Source organism: Acartia tonsa, chromosome 5 (assembly GCF_053477335.1).
Source record: "Acartia tonsa isolate MP-2025a chromosome 5, ASM5347733v1, whole genome shotgun sequence".
In the NCBI taxonomy this organism is placed as follows: Eukaryota; Metazoa; Arthropoda; class Copepoda; order Calanoida; family Acartiidae; genus Acartia; species Acartia tonsa.
The window spans coordinates 9,263,287-9,277,552 of NC_137264.1; the positions used below are offsets into that span (position 1 = coordinate 9,263,287).

General features: G+C 32.4%; 1 protein-coding gene across 4 annotated transcripts in view; it reads left to right on the forward strand.

Moving 5' to 3' along the window:
* Window positions 1-14,266, forward strand: part of LOC145318703 (serine/threonine-protein kinase tricornered-like) — a 58,161-nt gene that overhangs the window by 18,648 nt on the left and 25,247 nt on the right. For all 4 annotated transcript variants that reach the window (XR_013879465.1, XR_013879466.1, XM_080160154.1 and 1 more), the window contains exons 4-5: window positions 97-143; window positions 882-979. Coding sequence is in view for 2 of the 4 variants with exons in the window: in XM_080160154.1 (XP_080016280.1) it covers window positions 97-143; window positions 882-979 (145 nt within the window). In the remaining 2 variants the exon portion in view is untranslated. The remainder of the gene's footprint in view (window positions 1-96; window positions 144-881; window positions 980-14,266) is intronic.

The window sequence follows — 14,266 nt, forward strand, 5'->3', positions numbered from 1 at the left end:
TTCCAAAACATTTATAAAACTAATTCAAAAATTTTACAGCAAATGACAGACCAATAAATTAACTGATTAAAGGTTATTTTTTTTTCTTATTAACAGCAGGATAAAAAGAGACGTTGGTTAGCCCGTGTCTGGTACAGTCTTAGGTATGATACATAACTTTTGATAAATTATAGAGTTGCTACTCTTTTCACGTTTAATTATAACGTAGGAGGGGACTTAAATCTTTCGACTTCCTATTCGTTAGCTTAAAACTTTGGGTACTTTTATTATAACTTAATGGTTGGTAAAAAAATTGAGGGGGTTGTCATACAGAGGGGTATTATTTTAGCCCGTTTTAACTAGTAGATTGAGGCGCGTAGTGGAAGCAGCTTATAGTGCCGAATAAAAAACAATGACGTCACACAATACAAATGACCAATGATAGGCCAGTATACATTTTACCTATGGTCATCACAATGCATATTGGCCTATCATTGGTCATTTGTATTGTACGACGTCATTTTTAATAGGCACTATATATAAGCTGCTTCCGCGTAGTGTGCATTTTTCTCACATCCCTAAAAAACTCCAAGGGGTGAGAATTATTTCACTTTAGAAACTTCTTTGCTCTTTTAGGGAGGTTAATCTGGGGTGTGTAGAAAATAGAATGCAATTGAACAACACCTAGAAGGGGTGTATACACCTCCCTTAATATTGCCAGGGGTTTGAAAACACCCTTCTTCTGCATACCTATGTTTTTAACCATAAATTAAAATCTACAGATTAGGTATTTTGGGCATTGGAAGCAGTTTTAATTCTTTAAAGTTTTAAATACATTTGACGTTTTCATCATGCCTAACTTTTTTGAAATAACAAAACTAGAGTATCAACCTGACCGCTAGAAAAAAGAAAGCTGGTACCCCCAGCTGTACAACTACAGCCAACACAAGTGTTGCAGATATTTCCAAGGCCAACATGGAGTCTGCCATACAACTACAAAGTAAGTTGCATTTCACCATTTTTAAAAGCGAAGCTTTTCTATAATTAGGGTCGGTCCGTCCGTACGTCCGTTCGTCCGAGATATATAGCTTTTATTTGTTAATTTAGGCATGTTAGAATTGTCCTATCAATTTCAAACTTTGCATGATGATTTCTGTAGTAGTTAGATACGATTTAGAAAGCGTAGCAACTCTATAATCATTACCAGAATGTCCGTACGTCCATTTTAAACATGTTGATTTTTCTACTTTTTCAACCAAAAATTTTTATGTAATCTAATTAGCCGTTTGATCTGATTTTTGGTATATTAATTCCTAGGACAACAAAGAACAATATTATAAGCGAAGCAACTCTATAATCAAGTCCTAAAAATGTAAGTATGTCCGTAAACATTATCCTGTATCAAGCAGTTTATCAACAAATTTACTTACAATTTTGCTTCGACTCTTATACTTTTATATTCTGATTATTCAGTTCTGACACTATTTAAGTGTTAATGTCTGTTTGTCCTACCGTTTCTGTGCTTCGCTTTTATGGATGTTGTCATCCTTGTTGAAAGAAAATATGGATGAACTCATATTTGTTTTTACGGTAACTGGACAAAGTGTCTCAAAAATCAGCCATGTGACGTCATAAAAATGAGGAAGATAAGATGAGAAGTGGGAAAGAAAACACCTAAAAAAGATATGGATAATTTTTATGACGTCACATGGCTGATTTTGAGACAATTTGTCCAGTTACGTTTTTACTTTATAAAAGAAAATATTGTCGGAACTATAAAAAAAGAAAACAGATAAATCTAAATATCTAAATATTGATTCTTAAAAAAAATTTGTCCCACTAATCGCTTAAAATATCTACAAAAATTAAATAATATCTTATGTTCATAACCCTTCTATGATTTTTTTTTTTAGATTTTTAATGTGGTTTTGGTGGATTTATCACGAAAACAATTTTGCCCCACTAAGCGATTAGTGGGGCAAACTTTTTTTAAGAATCCACCTCAGAACTGTGAATTTATTGCTACAGCAACAAAAGTTTTCTTCCATTTAATTAATTACTACACATTGGTGATTTCTCTTGGAAAATAGATAAAAAAAACTTCCCTGGGCTTATGAGGAGATACATTGTAAAAGAGAACCATATCGGTTCAGCGGTTAAATAGATCCTTCTATACAGACAGATAGACATACAGATAGATACAGTCCTAGACATCCTGTTTCTTTTATGTAAATTTTTAATCTATTTTTAAAAGCGAAGCTTTTCTATAATTAGGGTCGGTCCGTCCGTACGTCCCTCCGTAACGGATAACTTTTTTCGTTAATTTAGGCATGTTAGAATTGTCCTATTGATTTCAAATTTTGCATGGTGATTCCTTTAATGGTTAGGTACGATTTAGAAAGCGTAGCAACTCTATGATCATTACCAAAATGTCCGTACGTCCGTTTTAAACATGTTGATTTTTTACTTTTTTTAACAACAAATTTTTATGTGATCTAATCATCCGATTGATCTGATTTTTGGTTTATTGATTCCTGGGAAAACAAAGTATAATGTTATAAGCGAAGCAACTCTATAATCAAGTCCTAAAAATGTAAGTATGTCCATAAACATTATCCTGTATAAAGCAGTTTTTCAACAATTTTACCTTCAATTTTGCTTCTACTCTTATACATTTATATTCTGATTATTCAGTTCTGATACTATATAAGTGTTAATGTCCGTTTGTCCTACCGTTTCAGTGCTTCGCTTTTATGGATGTTGTCATCCTTGTTTCCTTGTAATTAAATAACAATTTTTTAAAAATAACTATATGTAACATTTAATTATGATAATTATGATGCATTTTACTATTACATCACTCTATGCTAAATTTAGAATTTTAGATCAGGTCTTTTATACGTAGTAAATCCATATATAAAGTATATGTCTTTTTTCCTTAATAACATTAAAGGCTGATAGGTGAACAAATAACACGCGCGAAAAAGATTGATTTTAGCACTTGTTCTCTTACTATGCGTTTTTATGATGCGTTATTTGTTTTTTTTTAAAGTTTATTGCGACGGTGTTCATGGTATTCTATTGACGTACTGACGTTAGTTGTACAACTAGCCGTTTGACCGTCTCCAGCAGCCTTCTGAAACAAAACAGACTTGATCCGAAACTTTTCCTTCTATTTAAATATTCTGTAGAAGAGTCACGCTTAAAGACATAGGAAAAAATATCATTATTTTAATTATTTGTGCATATATATTTTTATCTGCTTTCTAATGGTTATTTTGTTTGATACTAGTGGATACGCCCCTAGAGGCCTTTAACCTAAGTAAATAAGGAATTTTTTTGCAGTGGCGATTTCTCTTGGGAGTTTGGTGGTACCCTCCCCCAAAATAGTTATATATCTTTTTGGGACATTTAAGAAGCTGTACTGTAAAGGAGAACCATTTCAGATCAGCGGTTAGAAAGTGTCTAAACTGCACAGATAGCCATCCTGATACTTTTATCTAAGGATTTAAGGACGTTATGACTATCTAAGCAATACTATTTCTTTCAACTTACTATTCATGTTACTTATGTTGTAACAATTTTAACAGACCATGTGTGATACCTTTAACCCCAGACGTTGAAAATGGTCCCTGGAAAATGGACATAAATTGTAGGTGGAGTGCCTTGGCCTAAAACAGGCGCAACTTTTTGCCATGCTTAGTAAGGACCTATACACAAAGGTCGTGCAATCAAAGAGTTGGTTGTCTAATGGGTGTTACCTTAATTAACACGCTGGGCGATTGAGTGCGTTACACTGCAATTCAAACTCGAGAATTTTCAAGGTGGCGTGGATGATCGAGGACTCGTACCCGAAGAGTCACCGACCCCTTAATAGGTCAAGTGTCCCTTTATTCCTGCTGGGTTGTGACTATTTAATCTTGCAAAGGAATACAATTTACATATATTTTATCTTTTTCTTGGGCGTTTATACAGAAATACAAAATATTAATGTTTTGTGCCATTTTAAAGTGCTTATTGATTAGAGTCCAAGAATTACCAGTTCCAGAAACCAACAAAATTTATAATCTAAAATTAAACAATTTGCAAAAAAAACCGCCAAAAAATAAATTCATGGGATCTAAAAGGGTCAAAATAATTAATGCAGAGCCTTCATATTAACTTTAAACAATTATAGAAAGTTTTGAAGATTGAATTTTATTCTAATAATAAAAAGTCCTTCATTTTGACGTTGGGTTTGGGGTTATTACATATTATCTCATATCATATAAAGTAGAATGTTTTTTTTTATGTCTAAAACAAGATTTCAATAACAACTGAACTGATTGAGCTCTCCTTGTTAGGGAAGCTTTGCATAGGTCCTGCGATGGTTTTTACATGTCTATGTGATATTTACATGTAGACCTTGAAATGGGTTTAGGCTATTTTCCTTTTACCTTCTTACCACTTTGAATACAGAGCCCTAGATGCTAAGGGCGCAGCTGCTAGTATGTTATATTGGATGAATAACCTTTTTAGTCAACTTTATTCTTTTTAACTTTAGTTCACATACACACAAACACACACGTTTATGATAAACATTATGCATAAGGCTATTTTTAGATTTTGTGATGAAGCTAATCTAAAAACTACTAGATTGTTTTTCTTCTTGTCGTTAGAGGAGAGTATATAATTTAAGGTCTCGGCTCAAACAGTGTCATGACTTAAAGCGTTAAATGCAGGGATAAGACAATGGCCGATGAATTGATGTACATAAAATTACCCCTTTTTGGACACTCAACTTCATAAGCCGACCAATTAAAATCCAATTAAAGTCCCCAAAGTTGATATGCAAACGAATAAGAATAGTTATTTCTCGCATCGTATTATAAACGGCTTTCCGCGGATATAGAATGTACAATTATGAGATTAAAACTAGTTTTTTTTAGCCCCGAGGTGACGAAGTCACCGGCTAAAAAAACTAGTTTTAATCTTATGATTGTACATTTCTATATTCGTAGAAAACAGGATATAATGCGATGCTAGACATAGTTTTTTCGTATGGATGAGAACCGGTTCCTATCCACCGGATTCGAATGAATACGAGAAAACCTTATTATAAAACTTTGGGCAATAGTGCAGTGTAATAGTAATAGGTTTATAAAAGCAAGGTTATGCAATTAAAGAGTAAGTTGTATTTATTTTAAGTCTCTTTACCCATATAAAGAGAGAGAGAGAGAGAGAGAGATAGAGAGAGAGAGAGAGAGAGAGAGAGAGAGAGAGAGAGAGAGAGAGAGAGAGAGAGAGAGAGAGAGAGAGAGAGAATACGTTGAAATGTAAGTTAAAATCATTCGCGTCCCCAAAGTTTTATAAATATTTTCTCTCATTACTTGGCTTGAAAACATTGAGGTAAAAATTTCACTACTAACAAAAAAACATTATTGTTGTTAAACTCAAGGATAAAAAAAATTAATAAATCTTGATTGGCTGGCACAAACTTGCAGTTTGCAAACATTATAATGGGTTAATTAGTAGCGAAGCTACTCTATAATTCACTTTGTCCGTCAGTCAGTCCGTAACGCTATGGGGGAAATGGGATTTACTCAGCTCCTATAAAAGATAGAATGCTGAAATTTTTTGACAACATTCCTATTAATAAGGAGCACAATTAACTTTAAAACATCAATGGCGGTCGGACCGCTTTTTAGCAGGTTTTAGGCTATCTTTGGTGTTTATGGTCCGATTTCCAAAATTTTTTCAGTTATAGAAATAAAAATTAAATTTCCTGTATTTTAAAGAAAACAACTATGACGGTCAGACTACCTTTAAACAGGTTTTAGGCTATTTTTTTTATTTTTCACATTTTTCTCCATATCTTTGGTGTTTATGGTCCGATTTCCAAAAAAATTTCAGTTATAGATATCAAAATTAAATTTCCTGTCGTTAAAAGAAAACAACCATGACAGTCAGACTGCCTTTACGCAGGTTTTTGGCTATTTTTAATTTTTTCCTTATTTTTCCATTTCTCTTATGTACATGTCCGATTTTCCAAATTTGGTAAGTTAAGGAAATAAAAATTAAATTTTTTGGCTTCGCTACTTATGGATGTTGTCATCCTTGTATTGCTATTAACTCAATATCTATCTATGACATTTAAAATTCTTAATAATTTAACAGCTGTTGAAGAAAATGAAAAGACTGAAAAAGAAGGTAAAATAAATAAATGAATACAAGACAAATCTTATTACTGTAATTTTTTAAAGATTATATAAAACTTCACAGAACTAGAATGTAATTAATTCACATATTCAATTATAATTCTTTTGGTAGCATAATTCATAGTATAACTAGCGGCTACGCTCCTAGAGGCCTCCTAGAGCTACACTGTAAAGGAGAACCGCATCGGTTCATCGGTTAGGTAGATTCTTCGCTACAGACAAAAAAACACCTTACTACTTTATATTATGCAAGCGGCTTCGCCCCTAGCCTCTAGGGGCTTGGGCCCTAAGAGGTTTGATAAAACCAATATTCGTATTTTAGAATTAAAATAATTTCTTTGGGGGGGGGGGGAATTTTTTTTTTTGGGAGGGGGGGGTAGTCTACCCCACTATTTTAGTTTTAGTTTTAAAAAGAATTTTTTTTTTGGTGGGGGAGGTTTTTTTTTAATTTTTTAGGGGGGGCTGGGGGTGTCCCACCCTCCAAGAAAATAGTTATAAACCTTCCTGGGACCTATGAGAAGCTACCCTGTAAAGGAGAACCCGATCGGTTCAGCGGTTAGCGAGATCCTTCGCTACAAACAAACAGACAGACAGACATCGTTCTACTTTGTATTATAGATATGACATTTCAAATTCTTAATAATTTAACAGCTGTTGAAGAAAATGAAAAGACTGAAAAAGAAGGTAAAATAAATAAATGAATACAAGACAAATCTTATTACTGTAAATTTTATATAGAACTTCACAGAACTAGAATATAATTAATTCATATATTGAAATAATTATAGTATAATTTATAGTATAACTAGCGGCTACGCTTCTAGAGGCCTCTAGGAGCACTTTAGGTTATGGGGACTTGAATTCGACACCCACACCATTTTTATTTGAGTTTCATAAAGTTATAAAAAAAATATCGTGGGGAATTTTGTTTTGGAGGGGATTGGTGGTGGTACCCTTCCATTAAATAGCTATAAACCTTCCCAGGACCTATGAGAACCTACACTGTAAAGAAGAACCGTATCGGTTCATCGGTTAGCTAGATTATTCGCTAAATACAAAAAAAAACACCTTACTTTTTTATATTATATGATAACGCTACAAAAAATGGATATGGAATACGTGGTTATTGTAACTAGGGTATTATTTTAAGTTGCTACTATAGTCCTAAGATGTTGGTCAATACGTTTCTCCATTGCAGTCTTAAGGAGAGAATCTCTCACAATATCCACTAACTCTATATCCATTATTAAAGTATATTCAAGTTTGTAGGTTATCTATAAATTATCACGCTTTCAATGTTCTGTCCGCTAGACTAGCGGCTGCAGTCTTAGCTTATAGGAGCGAGTTGGTAGACGAATTTATAAAATGAGGGATGAAAAATGCTTCGCTTCTTGAATCTAATTAACACACTGCACTGATAGGCTTCTTTTACAGCTAGATACACGAAATAATCAATGTAAATTGGGAAAGGTTAAATTTTCTAATAAAAATAATCAGGTATAATCCCTTTCGTGGCAACGCACCTTCAGGTGCGATTCTTCGTATTTTTCACAGTAGCTTTTCTCCTATTTCTAGCCCCTGCGGGGGGCTCTAACCCTGCGGGGCCAATTGCCTAACCCTGTGGGACAATCACCTAACCAAATATAACCTAACCTAACCTAAAATAATCTATAAAAGTCATTTAAAAATACTACGAATCGCCCCTTATGGGGCGTTGCCACAAAAGGGACTATTCCCAAATAATCTATTTGTTTCAACTGCTATATATTTACTTTAAAAAAGACTATATATTTTTTTAAAATTCAAATTGAAATAAATCACTGAATTGCAGTCCTATTAAAAATCAAATGCCATTTTTTCACTTTTATGATATCTTTCTATTTATCTATCTTATCGCTAATTTTTGTGTTATGGAACATAAGAGATATGAAAATTATTAAAGAGATAACACTAAGTGTTTTGCACTCTTATGTTTACTTTATTAATTAAATAAATAAAATTATTTTGACCCCATTTAAAAAAAAATATACATTTAATATATGAAAACTTATTTCTATTATGAATATTATATTAGTCAATGACTTTTTAGTGTTCTTGTAAAAAAGTAATAGGACATGATGTCTGTGTGTCTTTGCGAATGATCTCGCTAACCGCTGAACTAATATTTTTTTTAAAGTCAAGCTTCTCATAGGTCCTGGGAAGGATTATAACTATTTCTAAAGAGGGTACTACCACCCTCTCAGGAGAAATTGCCCATAGAAAGAAATTACCTATATTTTTTTTTAAATTTTCTTTCCCCCTTCATTCGAAATAAGAAAACACTCAGAGCTGAATTTTTAATATATTCAAATCTCTATTTTCATATTTCGATCATTGAATATCCTTAAATTGTTATATATAAACTACTTTAATATGTTTTTGCTTTATTTCATGAGAAATAAATTTTTCAAATTTCAAGATAATAGGGATTTTCATTACAACTTTTTGATTAAACATATTTCTTTTATTTGCCTTCAAAAGTAAAATTCTAAAGGGATTTTCAATGATTTTCTAAGCGTCACTTTTATGGATGTCATCATCCTAGTTTAAAAAAATATATAATTAAACTTTAGGGACAAAAAAAGTATCATGTGTGACGTCATAAAAATAGTCTATTATCCATCTCTTTTTTAGGGGTTTCCTTTCCCACTTCTTCTCTCATCCCTCTCCTTTAGAACTATTTTTATGCCGTCACACATGACACTTTCCGCCGTCCCAACTTTGATGAAATTGTGTAATTTTTGGCGCTTGTCCTATTCCTTTATTCTGAAGGTTTCATGCTAAAAGTTTGAGAGGTATGATTTGATTATATCACTCTTCCTAGGAAAATATCTCTTATTTTCATCTTACACTCTCAACACACACACACACTCACACACACTTACACATACACACACAAACACACTCACACACACACATACACATACTCACACACACACAAATATATTTTTCCACACATATATTTATGTATTGTCCAATACTTAGTTCACTTATACATATATACTAGTATGTATAGTGTGTAAAAATTGACTTGCCTTTTCCAGTTAATAATTGTACTTTTGCACTTAAAAAGTGATATTATGTTAATTTGTACATTCATATTGTATTTTTTTTAAAGCGGAGCTTTTCTATAATTTTGGTCTGTACGTCCGTCCGTATTTGACGGTTAGCTCTTATCGTTAGTTGACAGCTGGCTACGATTTAGAAAGCCTAGCAATTCTGTAACCATTACTAAATAATACATATGTCCATTTTAAACATATGTAATGTTTAGTTGTTTTTGTTTTGATAACAATTATTTTTTAAAGCGAAGCTTTACTGTAATTAGGGTCGGCCCGTCCGTTAACCGTACCACCGTACGTCCGTCCGAAACGGATAGATATTTTCTTTAATTTAGGCATGTTAGAATTGTCCTATCGATTTCATGGTGATTCCTGTAGTAGTTAGGTACGATTTAGAAAGCATAGCAACTCTATAATCATTATCAAAAATGTAAGTATGTCCATAAACATTATCCTGTATCAAGTAGTTTTTCAACAAATTTACTTACAATTTTGCTTTGACTCTTATACATTTATATTCTGATTATTTATTTCTGACACTATACAAGTGTTAATGTCCGTTTGTCCTATACATAATACATATAAGTCGAGTGAGGGTACAATGGGATGTTTATTGCACTAGTCCCCAAAGTTTTATATAAAAATGTTTTCCTATTCGTTCGCTAAACAACTTTGGAACTCTAATTTAATTTTGATTAGTTGGTTCATTTAGTTGAGTGTTTTGATTATTAAATGCGTTGATGTTCTAGACTTGTAAATGTTTGTTTGTCTGACAGTATGATCTTTTGAGCTAAGCTTTTTATGGATATTGTAAACCTTGTGTAACAAGAGTTTAAGCTGTATGAATGTTGTCATCCTTGTTACTCGATATTCATTAATACAGAGTGCTGATGGGTGTTGTATCCACATCCCTGTCAAAATTATGGGGGTTGGAAACACCCTCTCAGATTTTAACCTCCTTACCAGTATCTACACCTGACAAAAAGGCAAACCCACCTCAATTTTAGGTCTAAGGGGGGTGTCAATGTCAAAAATGGCAATGGGTGTGTCAAAATTTTCGTGTGCCATTTTTCGCACCCCCCGTGGCAAAACTCTGCGCACGCCATTGCATTAATATATGGTGAATGAATACTTTCTTTCAGGTAGTAAAGGGATATTGGGCAGTTTATTTCACTAATTCCCAAAGTTTTATAAAAATGTTTTTTCTACTCGTTAGATTAACAACTTTTGGGGCTTTTATTGAATTTTGATTTGTTTTATCAGCTAATTGACGTTTTAATTGTTATCTACAGAAATGGCAATTTTACTTATTATTATTGGGGATGTACATCAATTTATCGGCCATTGTCTCATCCCTTTAGATCCCTGACTTTCTTTTCTTCATCATTTCTATTCAATATGCTGTTGACGTATTAATTGTCATCACACACATACACACACATACACATACACACACCCATGGCATACATACACACACACACACACACACACACATACACACACACACACTCAGACACACACCCATACACAAAGAGTATAGCCATACATAAAGGGATGGAGGGGACATTTGACTCCAAATTATACTGGTACCCAAATTATTAAAAACTTTCTCACATTCGTTGGCTAAAGAACGTTAAGGTGCTTGTATTAAATCGCAGTGTCCAAACTTTTCTACAACAAGTTGCAGAAAGGGTAATTTTGTTACTGATAACTGGGGATGTTTACAACAAGATATAGTCGATTGTCTTATCCCTTGTGATCCCTGCACAGATACTATACTAGTCCTAACAATACATTTATTGGTTATGGTATCTATTACATATTAGATTGATGAATAAACAAGAGCTATTAGATTATAAAGGACTTTTCTATATTTAGGGTAGGTTTGTCCGCTCGTCAGTACGTTCGAGGCGGATAGCTTTTTTCGTTAATTTAGGCATGTTAGAATTGTCCTAAATAAATTTGTTACAAAACTCCTTAAATACAGAATACTGTTTAAGGACTTACTGACATTTTTAGAACTTATATAGAGATGCTTCGCTTATAATATTGCATCTTACTGTAATAAGAATCAGTTCTCCAAAAATCAGATCAATCGGATGATTATATCATATGAAAAATTGTTATAAAAAAGTTTAATATCAACATGTTTAAAATGGACGTACGGATATTCTGGTAACGATTATAGAGTTGCTACGCTTCTTAAATCGTACCTAACCACTAAAGGAATCATCATGCAGAGTTTGAAATTGATAGGACAATTCTAACATGCCTAAATTAATAAAAAAAAGCTAACCGTTACGGACGGACGTACGGACCGACCATAAATATAGAAAAACTTTGCTTTTAAAAATACATTAAAATCATTTTCTATTAATAAAGGTTTATTCTAATTTAGCTCTAATGTGAGGCCTCCTTTAAAAGCGAAGGTTTCTATCAAGTTTTCTTTTCCTTGCATTAGAGTGATTTTTAAAATAGACGTAGCCCAATATAGGATGTAATTTCGCACAAATGAATGACCTTAGAATTTCTCAATTGATATGAATCAGGGAGTAAGGGAATATCATATAAATATACTGTTCCCCAAAGTTCTAAAAGCCTTTATCTATCAATCAATGACTTCAAATCTTTGGGGACTTTATTAAATCAATTAAACTTTTTCACTGAAAATTGTATTATGCAGAAGTGGATTTTGTTTATAGTGATAAGGAGTGTTATTAATTTCTTGTCCATTGTCTTATCCCCTGTTATCCCTGGATATGTATGAAAATTGTGCATGATAAGAATTGTGAATGATGCATACCTACAGGCATAAATATGCTGTAAACAACAAGTATACTTAATTTACATAGGTCCATTACATGCTCATCTTTCCTATAATTTGAAGTTATAAGGAAGTTTTGTTTGATGCAAATGATCTCATAAATTGTAGGTCCGATTGATTTACGCTTTTCAGAGATTACTCATATACATCTTAGATTTGTTTAAGGCTATTTTCTGCCCCATTGTAGAACCTCAAGAGTCTAGGGGAGCTGCTACTATATAAAAGTAAAAGGATCTGTGTGTATCTGTCTGTAACGAAGGATCTCTGTAACTGCTTAAACAAGGTTGTTCTCCTTTACAGTGTAACTTCTCATAGGTCCTGGGAAGGTTACTAACTATTTTGGTGGAGGGTACCACCACCTCCCAAGAGAAATCACACCCAGAAAAAATTACCCCAATTTTTAAAAACTTTTTTTTTTCAACACCCTTCCTCTAAGGGCTTCTAGAGGCCTCTAAGTGCGTATACGCTAGAATATTATAATGGTAAAGTTATTTCGTTTTTTTGTTAACATTTTGCGAAGACATACATTTTATTTAAGGGAACCATTTAAGGGCTATTATCCTTTCTAAAATAAAGATATTTCTGGAGGCTAAGGGTTCTGCTTCTATATAGTGAAAATAGATCCATTGATAGTACAAATTAAGTAATAATAATAATGTTTATTTGGTGCTGCCAGGTACCCCCTAGCTTAGGAGATAGCAAATACAATACTCTAAATTGCTGCTATCTATCGACAATTTAGAGTTTACATTATGATGTTTAGTCTCATACAAAATAAAATAATATATATACTAAGAGATTAATTATTAACTAAATATAAATTGGTGGAAAAGAAGTAAAATTTTCAGGATATGCACCAGGAGCTACAGGAGTACTATCTTGACCAAAATGGGGATAGTGTATTTGATTCCTGAAGCCCCTTTTTAAAGAAGACGAAAAGAAATAAAAGAATATAAAACAAATTAAATGTGAAAGGGAAAATTGAAACTTTAATTTAGTTAAATTGAGTTGTGAGGATGGTAAAAAAGTAAAAAAAACACAAATAAACATTTATATTATGTTAGAGAAATCAGTAAATAATAAGAAAGATGAAAAAAAAAATATACGAAGGAATTTAGAGAAAAATAAAACAAAATTAATATGAAAGTAAAGAGAATAAAAAGGAAAAATAATAAGATAGATCATTGTTGTATATAATTTTAATACCATATTTCAAGTTTTAAAATATCATTGAAGATTAGGTAATAAGTAAAGTTTTTATAAAAAGAAAGGAGAAAGAAAAAAAAACATAAAAAGGAAAAAAAAGCAATACTTTAAGCCTTTGTCATTGTATTATTTTTCAAAAAAAAACCCAGAAATTTCTCAATTCAAAATAATATTTTTTTTATAGAATGCCACTTTGAGCTTTGCCCTATATTCAACCCTCCCCTCCCCGCCAAAAAACAACACTCCCCTCCCCGCCAAAAGACAACCCCCCCCCTCCCCCCCCCCTCCCCTACTTAAAAAAAATCACTAGGTTTTTTATAAAATCAATTTTCAAGATCTGTTTATGCACTCAGAACAGTTTTCTCTATTACAAATAAAATTAAGTTTTTCCAACAAAAAATCTTTGAGTTTCATACAAAATTGTTTTCTTGACATAACTGTGCTAAAAGTATAAATAACCTCGTCATTATTATTATCATTTTCATTTTCAGGATTAGGATTAGTATTAGGAATAATGATTTCATTCCATAACTTTGGTAGATCAGAGTAAGGGAATTTTTTAAATGTCTCAAGTCTAACAAATGGAACATTGTACTGTTGATTATTTCTAAGGACTCTTGTTGTTCTTGTGCTATTTCTAATCCATAAGTTATCAAAAGAACATGGAAGCCTATGATTAACGTAATCAAACATAAATTGTAATTTAGAATAGACAATTTGTTGAGTTACAGGAAGAATTTCTAAATTTTTAAATAAAATTGTAGTATGTGCATTATATTTTGAGTTGGTGATTATTCTCAGTGCTTTTTTTTGCTGTTTTACAATTTTATCAAGAGTTGATGCTGCTGCACTTCCCCAAATTGGGGCACAATATGTAAGATGGCTATGGATAAGTGAATTGTATAGAGTTTGCAATGCTTTTCCACCAATAATATGTTTTGCAGCATTTATAGGAAATA